This window comes from Symphodus melops (genome assembly GCF_947650265.1).
Source record: "Symphodus melops genome assembly, chromosome: 18".
Lineage (NCBI taxonomy): Eukaryota > Metazoa > Chordata > Actinopteri > Labriformes > Labridae > Symphodus > Symphodus melops.
Window position 1 is genome coordinate 6,207,912 of NC_136708.1, and position 11,615 is coordinate 6,219,526.

The window sequence follows — 11,615 nt, forward strand, 5'->3', positions numbered from 1 at the left end:
CCACATTTCCTCTATGCACTCAAATGTGATATATGAATAACTTCAAAATGTACTGCTTTTTAATGATTTTGCACTGCAAAATCAGTAAAAGAAATCAATAAAAGCAGCAAAATGTTAGCCATTTGCAAAGTTTAAAACTTAACTATTTGTACTCGTGACTTCTGCTCACATTGTGCCTTTTACAAATTAAGGTTACGACATTACAGTGAATGCAAACATGTTGATTGGATTTACTACTTGTTCTTTAGGTCCTTACTAAACAAGACCACGCGTTTATCAGGATTAATCTCTATATTCTTATAGTCAATTGTGATTAATCACATTTTTATTGCATGTTTGTAATTCCATTTCACATGTAAAAACATTGTAGGCCTGTACTGTCTTAAGTTGAAAATAACTAACTTTGACGCTGCATTTATTTTGAAATAAAGTGATTAAGGACCTTTAGGTAGATCTAAATTTAAGACATTACAGACACGTCACCACGGAGAAAAGTAACTGAAGCTTCATGAAAAGTGACATTTTGGATGTCATAAGGTGGATTATACGCTTGTATATTGAGCTGTCTGACAGTTCTTTTAGTGAAATGAGCCTTTCAGAGATGCAGCAATGTCTTTCTTTTCTATCACTGGGACGACAGCGAGACAGTGCGGAGCCTTATCCCCACTACACCTAAAGGGACAAACTAACATGTGATGAAAATGTAATAATGCATCAATAAGACATAATTAACTGTGATGAAATGGTTAATGCTGACAGCCCCGGTTATTACCCATCATTTTCCATTTAAGCATCCCGTTATGATGTTCAACACTCTTTAGTAATAAACACATTGATATAGTGAGTGTGCCTGCCTCATTCAGATAAATAAAGTCTTTACACTAACATTGTCTTTTCTTTTTTCAGGGGTGTAATCGCCCGAATAGAAGAATGCAGCCATCCAGTGGTGATGAAGGGTTTATGTGCTGAATGTGGACAGGACTTGACTCAGTAAGGACAAAGACATGCAGTCCCTTTTTCATACTGGGAAGGACATGTGTATGTTTTCCTGCCTCCTTCATCTGTTCTTTTAATGATGCGTCGGCCCACTCCAGCCCTCACAGTCCACTGTCAATATGCAGGAAGGATTTCTTCTTTGTTTTCCTCACCTTCCTGTTGTCCACACTTCCTGGCCGCTGAGGTGGAGGTCATAGCAGGCCGTGCATGTATGAAGACAGCAGTGGCTGTGGAGAAGACGCAGTCGGGCAGCATTACTTACAAACCTACTTTATCCAGACCAAGCATTTATGGTTGATTGTGTTTCATTTAATACCACCAGGGGGCACCAGAGGTCAGAACAAGAATCCCACACTTTGGGTCAACTTTCCTAATACTTAGGTTGTAGAGAAGAGACATTGATTAATGGTAATATTGTGAGGCTACAGTGAAGTTGTTATTAAAGGAACTCTGTGAGTGACATCAACCCCCTCACTGTTTGCATCCATGATGTTTGTTTCCACATGGTATACCTTTAATACAGGTCAAACAATCGCTTTACTTGATGACCAAAACACGGTCAATGAATGAGGCCATCATAAAGGCTTCTTTGACTTTTCTCCGCACATGAACTCTTTTTGACAATTCTATTCAGAAACCAAAAAAAGGTTTAAAGTTATTACCATCTGTAAAAAAAAAAAAAAAAAAATCGTATCCAAAACCTTTATTTTGAAAACCATAATTTGGTGCATTGAGCCCGCTAAGACAAAAACACTTCCTAGAAATTCTATCCAATACCTCATCATTTCCAAAGTCGATAACAAGATCCCATCCACGTTTTTTTTTGAGAATCTTTTAATATTTCAGGTATTTGAAAATCCTTCGTCATGGTTACCATCTAGGACTATAGATTTTCCTTCTGTATGCCCTGCTTTTGAGAACACTTTTGATACAGCTGCCGGGAGCTGGAGCAGGACGTCCTGTCTAGTGCATCCCGAGGTGGAGGACTTCTGGTTCCAAACACAATCTCTCTCCATGTGTTTTCTGTCTTTCCACTCCTTATAAAAGTTACATTTAAGAGTCATACATGATGTATTTAAAACATAAATTAAGAAGCAGATAAACTATTTTAAACAGATATTCAAAAGACTAACATGTACAACAATGTATTACACGTTAGAGTGGTAGAGATATGAACTTTGTTTCATTAAAAACAAGTTTCATCTTGTTTTAATAACCTGTTCTTCATCAAAGTGGTTTGAATGCTGCTTGGTCTAACTCAATGGATTTTTTTAAAAAAATTTTTTATACAAACAAAAGGTTCATTTTCAATCACAGGGCAACTCCTTTCTTTTCAGATAAACCAGTAACCTCGTCTACTCACACTGCATGGAAGAGGATGGAATAGACCCACATACGATAAAATCTTTGACTCTCTTCATTTTCTCTCCCTCTCAGGCTGCAGAGCACGAATGGAAAACAGCAAACTCCCATCTCCACAGCAACGGTCTCCATGGTGCACAGTGTCCCTGAGCTGATGGTCAGCTCAGAGGTGAGTCATATGATGGAGATTCCTGGTAGACTGGGCTAGGAGGCCAGATAGACTTCACACAGTGTAGATGTGTGTTTGGACATGTGAAGCCTCAGAGATCATCACCTGATGTCCTCACACTGCTCAACCAGCAACACCATGATCTACACATCTTAAATCCATTTCTATAGACACACACACACACACATTCATGTATCGCACACTGTGGTCAGCCTGTTCCACCTTGTCTCTTTAGCCTTTTTTAGCTAAATGTTTTGTTTTTGACATTCACCAGCAGTGTGCTAGAGATGTTCAAGTAGAGTTTTATTTTATTTTTTTTGAAATGTTGCACTTGATATTCTGGTATGAAATCAGGATAATCTGCCGTTATTTGACACACATTACAATGATCATCGTAGCTGGACAAAATGATAAATACCAACCGCGTAAGATGCTTCAATTTTCAAATGAGACGTAGCAACACAATCGTTGTACTCGTAGGAGGGATGTTTAATCAGCAGACTTCTCTCTCTCTCTCTCTCTCTCTCTCTCTCTCTCTCTCTCTCTCTCTCTCTCTCTCTCCCTCTCTCTTTTATTTTGTGGCTTTTTATGCCATTATTTAGAGATGGGATGGTGAACAGAGTCAGGAAAAAAAAACAAAAGTCCCAAGAAAAATATCCACTCTGCATATCTTTTCCAAAACAGTAGCGTTCCGGAGTTCCTGCTGTCTTTGTATGAAAAACAGGTTAATAAGCTCTATCGAACCTCGAACTATAAATCTGAAGGTTTGGATTCAATCAAACACTTTGAAACGGTTTTTAAACTGCTCAATCCTTGAATTTCCCTCGGGATCAATAAAGTATCTATCTATCTATCTATCTATCTATCTATCTATCTATCTATCTATCTATCTATCTATCTATCTATCTATCTATCTATCTATCTATCTATCTATCTATCTATCTATCTATCTATCTATCTATCTATCTATCTATCTATCTATCTATCTATCTATCTAAAAAGTACAAAATCTCCCTCCTCCTTGATTTGCCTTAAATAGTGTGTCATACAAACACAAACAACAGGTTGTTTATAGAGAGAAAGGAAACTTAAAACTGTGAGAAATAAATGTCATGAAACTGAGCTTTTGAGGTTTTCTTCTGCTCCTCTCATCACTCCCAACAGCAAGCCGAACAGCTGGGCAGAGAAGACCAGCAGAGACTCCATCGGAACAAGAAGCTGGTCCTGATGGTGGATCTCGACCAGACGCTTATCCACACCACTGAACATCACTGCCAACGCATGTCCAACAAGGTCATTCTTCCACATGATCACTATTTCAAACCGTTACATAAAGTCACATGTAAATGTCCTGAGATGAATGAATCTGATTTTTGAGGCCTTGAAGAAAAACGTGTTGACACATTGATTCATGGTAATGAACCGACCTCTCTGAAAAGGACCTCGAAGGCGCCTCGCGGAGTCTCTCTTTTAAATAAATAAATAGAACATTCATTTCCCAGGCTTAACAGACTTGTTGAATGCATCCCTCTCGTCTGAGAGCGTTTTGGAGCACTATCAGAACATGTTAAACGCTCTCATCTGTTTTTCACCCCTCACTTTGTCCCTGCTCTTTTTCTTTTTTTTCCCCCCTCCACTGCCTTCTGTTTATTGTGAAATTTGCTAATGCTTCACGGTCACTGACGGGATGACATTTGAAAATGCCTTGTGTAGATTGTCCCGTCCATTTGTAGAATTTATGGTGTCATATTAAACACTCTGCTTGTTTCCCCGCAGGGCATTTTCCACTTTCAGCTGGGGCGAGGAGAGCCAATGCTCCACACGCGACTACGCCCACACTGCAAGGAATTCTTAGAGAAAATCGCCAAGCTCTACGAGCTACACGTCTTCACATTCGGGAGTCGACTTTACGCACACACCATTGCCGGTAATTGACTTGATGTTTTACACGTCACTGTACGTTTTCCCCACACATTCAGCACTATTTAGATGAATCCATGTAGGTATATGGATTTTCCAAATTCAAAAGAAAACTTCAAAATAAGTTTGACAGGAAATCTCTTGACACCCTTCTTGTAATGCCTAGATTTGTCCACAAGAGGGAAGTGTCTGCTAATGTTTGTTGGCTGTGTAGGGGTCACGTTTGAAAGCAGTGGGGGTGTTTAATTGTAGAATACATGTGAAACCATTTTGCATGAAACATTTTGGAAGGTACCCAGTCCTCCCTTTACCAGCCTCGTTTTAGCATCATGTGTCTGCTAACTGATTGGAGTCAGTTTCAGTTTATGATTCAAGGTAGTGTAGGAAGTGTTTTGATGCATTTATATTTGATCTTGTTGTATAATATATGCTGCAATCTGTCACCCTACTGTATATAATCGAGGCAGCGCTGTTCTGCCTCCATAAGATGAATGTTTAATGCATTTTTGAATCAGATTTGACGACTGCCCTTGCTGCGTGGAGGTCTGTACGTTTTTGCTCCCGCTAATGTAAGAACAGCTGGTTGTAAGATGATTGGCCTGCCTAAGGTTTCATCAAAAGTCCATTTTCTTTGGCCTGGAAAAAACCCTCAGATAGTTTTCTGATTCTGAGTTAATACAAAAAAAAAAGTATTTGATATTCCAGGGTTTAAGATTTCAGCTCAAGCTGGATTGCTAAAAAAAAAACCCATCTGAATTGTAGTTTCTCTTTTCCTTTTGTTAGGTTTTCTCGACCCTGAAAAGAAGCTTTTCTCTCATCGCATCCTCTCCAGAGACGAATGCATTGATCCTTTCTCCAAGACGGGAAATCTAAGGTGGGAAACGGCTTCTTTGAAAGATGACAGCTACATGAATCGTGTGCAGTTAGGTCTGTGATGCACCACTCCTCTCTATGGATGATGTTTAAAAGAGACAGCTTCCTGTTTTTCTGCTCTGGACTGACACCTTTTACACTGATGAAACGCACACAAATATCGTTTTTAGTATGTTACACTAGTTACGTCAGTCACTTCCTGTTGCGGACTGACGGACAGCTGAGCGTCTGTTCCAATCCTGGGTGCATCAAACTGTAGACTTAATATTTGAACCAAAACAAATACTTTATCTTAAGCTCAGCAAAGTACTGTTTATACCTGGAGTAAATCCAACTAAGTAAGTGGTTAATGGTTTGATTTAGTGTTTGGCGGTCACAGCACAGCAGGGAGGGATTAAAGAATATTCACCTGGAGCGGCTTGGCACGCCGTCTTATCTGTGGTTGTCTTGTGTTTCTTTGTTACTTCTAGTGTATCAAGCAGCAATTCATTTCTGCAGCTCTCCTTCCTTTAGAAACTTCCTCTCTTATCAGGCATTTACATAATTACACGCTCCTCAATTCTGCAACTTTTGGTCATTATTTCAACAATTAGCGGTGGCCTAGCATACACTCCTGCCCAGTGCGTTGGACGTTAAACTTGCCCTCCTGCTTGTGAAAAGGGGGAAATGTAAAAAATGAAAATGGAAGAAGTTAACGTTACACTTACTGAACTGATGTAGTTAAAGCCACACCCCCTTTTCTCTCCCAATGATTTCTCCTTCTGCTTTTTTACAAGGAAATGATGGGACCTTTTTTTTTTTTTTTTCTTTTAAGTCCTTGTGTTGTGCGGTGGCCACACTTCTACATCGTCAGGCTGGCTTTACAAGACAATGCTCCCGGGTCAAACGGACAAAATATTTCATCACATGCCTTTTGTTTAGACAGAGTTTTTGGGGCTTCAAAACAAAATGAACCCGAACCAGAGTGGAAATCTTAAAAAAAAAAAAAACCGCTCCACCATCGCGTTCCCGTCTAAAAGGTTAAAAAAAAAAGGCCAAAGTGGGCTCTGAGCTGCTCACACTGGGTCTCGGCGCGTACGGCTGTGTGCAGTACAAGCAAACAACAACAAACGCGTTCGATCATTCCCATCGGTCAGACGTTCAAGTTGTTCCAGCTGCTCCGATATCTATCCAGGAGTCAGCTGAGTTAAGGGACTTTCAAAGCATGCGCGCGCTCTTGGTGGTGGTATATGACAGAATGTGAACGGTTTGTGTTCTGATGGTTGTGGTGTAAAGCCAGCCTCAGTGAGAGGAGAAACAGTAGAGCTCTTACAGTATGACACTTATGATGGTAAGCAGTAGCATCTATTCTTCACCACAGTCAGATGGGAAACAAATATTGGCTTCAGCTGCATTGGTGAGGAAAAATTTTGTGCATCAGTCAAATACCTGTGTGGTTTTTTTACGAGCGTCTTGTGCACATATCCTCCTGGCAGGAATCTTTTCCCCTGCGGAGACTCGATGGTCTGCATAATCGACGACCGCGAGGACGTGTGGAAGTTTGCACCAAACCTCATCACTGTGAAGAAATACATTTACTTCCAGGGCACCGGGGACATCAACGCTCCCCCTGGATCCCGGGAAGCTCAGGCGGCAAAGAAAGGTACAGCGCTCCACACTTCTTTGATAGCACTGCTCCAAGTTGAGCCGACACCGAAGAACAAGTGGATGACCAAGAATACACTGTGCGCTCATTAATTTCCAGCTCTGTGCACAAAAATCCCTGAGAGGCAGTTTTTTTTTTTTTTTTGCTGCAGTTAACAAGCAAGTCAGGCCAGTGGAGTCACGGATCCTCGGCTGGCCTCCCGAGTTCACAGTGCTAATACTGAATGTTACACAGTCCGTTACTTCCATTGAAATCAAGGCACAGAGTTCACTTAAGTCAGACTGCATCTCACTGAGCCTGGAATAGGAGGATTTATTCAGCGCTGATTGTTAAGGGGAAAAAAAAAAAGATCAGGGTTGCTCTGTGTCTTTGTTTATTGCTGTGTGAGAACACAAAGGTTTGGAGTGCAGATACAATTATATCAGATATTTAAAAAAAAAAAATTTCATTTATTTTTGTCCTTTATTATAGAGGGAGGAAAGTGGACAGAGTCGGAAATCAGGGAGTGAGAGTGGGGAGAGACATGCGGGAAATGAGCCACAGGCCGGACGTGCGAGGACTGAGCCTCAATACATTGGATCGCGCGCACTGCCGACCCCTTAAAATGTATTTTTAAGCGATGGAAAAGCTCAGTTATGTTTTTGATCATTGAGGTCAAATAATTATTTTTTTTTAATCATATACGTGTAACCTAGGTGTCATAGAAATTGCACCTAACTAGTGTTACTTATTCAACTCAATATCACCTTGTTGAATTGTTGACTTTCTTACTCACTTGAAGGTGTGTGAGCCTCGCTCAGCGATTAAGCTGTTAAAATTTATAGAAACAGACTCCTACTTCATGTTTCTTGGGTCATCTTTTTTTCAGCCATGGAGACGTTTTCATGTGACGCCAGCAGTGTTCACATGATGACAGAAATGTGTCTACAGACTTTATTTGGGACCCATCAAACAATTCCTTCTTGAGCTTTTCTGTTTTTTTTCCTTAATTTGCTTTTAAAGGCACCAAGAAATACCAACGTCAGAATCACGAGCAGAGGAAAACCCTGAAAAGGACATGAGACTGCAGAGCTGTATGCATGTGTCACACGCTGGATTAAAAAAAAACACAAGTCAAGAGATGTCAGGGATGCACAAATTATAATAATAACTGGTGCCATGTTAAAAATAAGGAAGTAATTTTAAAGTGGATTTGTTGCTGCTTGAAGTCAAACCCAAACAGGCGGATTTAAACACCATACGTGATATTTACTTCTTCAAGTGCTTTATTCACACTTTAACTTTTACAGTACAGCTCAAACATTTAAAGATTGATAAACAAAGTTGAGCACATTTAAAGCAGGTTTTAAAACAAATTATTAAAAATAAAAAAATAAAAAAAGTTTACCTTTTGAATAAGTAACGAGTGAATGCACATAATTATGCTGTATGTGTGTTCCCCGGGATCCGAACACTTCAATGCTCTCGGGGGGTTTTAGATTTTGTTCTTAGCTGAGATATCAAGTTTGACAGAGAAATGTGGCGAAGGCCGACTCTCCTTCAAAACGCCATGAATGACTTTGAAGAACAAAAGAGTTGTTCAATGAAGTCCATTGTCCCCGTCAGTGAGGATGGATAAGTCCTCTTTAAGGATGACGATACTTTAACTTGTAGAGAAGGATGCACTCAAAACACACATTTATCCCCAGCATTATCGTCATCGCACAAAAACAGCTGCTTGGAGCCCGCTAATGTGTCTCCCTGGGGTGCTTTAGCAGGAATACCCCCCCCCCCCATTTGCACCAACACCCACACTCAGGCTTTCACATCAATTAGAGATAAGTCCTGATTGTACTGATCCCATGTTAGAGCAGCTGCCAGGCTCAGCAGTGGGCCTTCTTGTTGATACAAAGGAGAGTTTTTTTTCTTTTTTCTTATGTGGATAAAACAAAAGCTACAGTTTGCCTCGAGCTGATTTCTGTCACATAAAAACACAGACACATTCTCGTATGAAGCAGAAGTTAAAGCATGCTGTTTTTCGAGGCATGTTCAAACTCTTTGAAGTGAATCGACGTGGTTTGTTGATGAATTTAAAAAACATTTTTTTAGAGATGTATAAAGGAGGTTCATTTTTAATCGAGACTGCAAGCACAGAAGGAACAAATGTGATGCTCTCTAACTCAGGAGGTGAAGCATCATTTATCATCACAACGTGACGGAGATCGACATAAACTGACCTCCTTTGAAACTTCATGAGTGACTTATTTTAAGAAAAATCACTTTGTTTTAAATTCCTATTCAGACACGTACAGTATGTAGAGATTCTGAAAAGGATGGAAATCTTTTGAAATTCATACAAATGAAAACGATTTCAAAGAAAAGAGTTTAAACGTTGTGCTGGCTTCACATGCAAACAGCAAGCAGCAACAACTGAGAGCTTTTCACAAAGTGATCCTTTTAAACTGAAGTGTAAGATTGGTCCTTTGGAACAGAAGGAGCTGATCCATTTCATCTGAACCTCTTGATGGACACCATTTACGGACAAGTCTCCCAGTTCAGTCTGAAAGCCTTCGAAGTCAGAGTGTTTGAAGTGACCGTGACATGGATCAGCTACGTAATGATCTGACCCAGTACTCATATTAAGATCTGTCCCACTTCTATTCGACATGTTGTGAACTTCTAACTATTAAACCTCTTGTGGCATTAAGTAAGTGTGCTGACTAGATACTGAATGTGTCCACAAACAACAAAGGCAGCACATTTTTCATGTGAGCACTGAATGTGAATCACACGGAAAATATTGTCAGACTTCTAGATACTGAAATACGACAAACAAAAGTCTTGAAAACGTCTTTTTATTCATGTGAATGCATCAAACACTTTGGGAAAGTTACTGCGTCTGCTGGCCTGCCTTCTCGCATTATTCAGCTTCCTCTTCATGCAGTACTTTGAATTTGAATAGTACAGTGCACTTCTAGGAAGAAGTGAACAGAGTCATTATAGCTCATAAGTTATCATTTACGGTGTGATCACGTTTGTTTTACACCCATGCAGTCACTTGCGGATGGAGTGACTCGGCATCCCCAGAAGAATCTAAAGTCCTTGAGGGGAAGCTTTCACACTAAAAAGGTTGCAGCCAAAGCAGCTCATCTCGTCTTCACTTCTGTGTTATCTCCTAGGCAGAGTGTCCTACCGTAAAGGTTTAGGTAGTTTATGGCTGGTTTGGTTCATTATCACAAGGCCACAGGCCCTCCATTATTTATAGGACATGGTGAAAAAGGCCTCAGCTGTTACTGTTCGGGAGTCTGTGTGCTGTTAAATTCAGAGCACACTCGGTATATTTAAATGGTAAATGGACTTGAGCTTGTATAGCGCTTTTCTAGTCTTATGACTACTCAAAGCGCCTACCCATTCACACCCATCCAGTAACTTGGATGGATGGATGGATAGATAGATACATTATTGATTGGGTTCGATCCCCAGTTCCTGCAGGCTGGGCACTTCCCCCTAACTTGCTCTGATGGCAGCGTATGATTGGGATCAGTTCGTACTGATGGACACTTTACATATCATTTATTCAATAACTGATTTAATTGAACTCTTTGGTACTTTGCTGATGTAAGGATGTTGATTGGCGAGACTGACGCCAGGATCCATTCATCTGTAGCCCTTCTTACAGTTACCTCACCCATTGATTCAGGTGCATATGTCCTTGAATACTTTGCGATCACCTTTGTCTTGTTCCAGCAGGAGGCCCATCAAGTCGATCGGCGGAGAGCGCAGAGCCAGTAGGAACACTCGCTGCTGATGAGCTGAGTAACGGCCCCAGGAAAAGGGCGAAAGACCAAAGCGTTTCTGAAAAGGAAGAGTCCACAACGTCGTCGTCGTCTTCTCAGGGAGTATCCACAAATGAACGGACACATGCTGCAGGTGTCGTGGAGGATGAATCAGGTAAAGGGTCCGAAACTGAGGCAGAGCCCGGGCCGGGGTCGAGGGACTCTCAGGTGGACGACAGAACAAACGTGAAGGATGTAGATAGCAACAGGACACTGTTGACACGAGAGGCACAGGACAGTACAAACTCATCTGTACCCAGCCATGAGTCCAACAACTTGGACTTTGACCTTTCCAGTGACAGTGACAATGACTCGATTTCTGACAAGCCTCCGTCATCCGAGAGTGATAGTGATATCAAGTCGACAAAATCTCGACAAGAAGGAGTAAAACAAGAGCCCGGGGATGTGGATGTGGCAAGGGAAGGGGAGGGGCAAAGTAAAGGTCGCTGTGAGGGAGAAATGACTTGTGACACGACAGAACCGTCGGGAGTTCTTCTTCCGGATCCTGAGCTGGGCAATGGCTGCCCTGATCGGGGAGAACCTGAAACGGAATCCCAGAATAGCGAACAATCTGGCGTCACCATGGGAGAGGAGCTGCTTGACCAGAGCATGGAGGATGAAGAGGAGGAGGAAGAAATTGACATCGACCAGGACGATCACCTGATCTATCTGGAGGAAGTGCTGCAAAGGATCCACGCTGAGTACTACGCACGATACCAGGCCTACCTGAAGAAGGAGGCATCCGAAACGCCAGATATCCGCAGGATCGTCCCAGAGCTGAAAAGCAAGACACTGGAAGGCACGATGATAGTGTTCAGCGGCTTGTACCCGACCA

At 41.4% G+C, this 11,615-nt stretch overlaps 1 protein-coding gene and 1 long non-coding RNA gene across 3 annotated transcripts in view; one reads left to right on the forward strand and one right to left on the reverse strand.

The window, feature by feature from the left end:
• ctdp1 (CTD (carboxy-terminal domain, RNA polymerase II, polypeptide A) phosphatase, subunit 1) overlaps window positions 1-11,615 on the forward strand; it is a 65,192-nt gene that overhangs the window by 1,160 nt on the left and 52,417 nt on the right. Inside the window, exons 2-8 of one of the 2 annotated variants that reach the window (XM_079367537.1) lie at window positions 907-990; window positions 2,434-2,527; window positions 3,692-3,820; window positions 4,304-4,454; window positions 5,231-5,321; window positions 6,796-6,962; window positions 10,692-11,615. The exon at window positions 10,692-11,615 is cut by the window's right edge and continues 126 nt beyond it. In XM_079367537.1, coding sequence (XP_079223663.1) covers window positions 907-990; window positions 2,434-2,527; window positions 3,692-3,820; window positions 4,304-4,454; window positions 5,231-5,321; window positions 6,796-6,962; window positions 10,692-11,615 — 1,640 coding nt within the window. The remainder of the gene's footprint in view (window positions 1-906; window positions 991-2,433; window positions 2,528-3,691; window positions 3,821-4,303; window positions 4,455-5,230; window positions 5,322-6,795; window positions 6,963-10,691) is intronic. The other variant, XM_079367538.1, reaches the window with a different exon arrangement.
• Window positions 945-2,448, reverse strand: LOC306839061. The gene is made up of 2 exons (XR_013781150.1): window positions 2,360-2,448; window positions 945-1,223 (listed from the first exon to the last, which is right to left on the reverse strand). It is a non-coding gene; the product is annotated as an uncharacterized lncRNA (long non-coding RNA).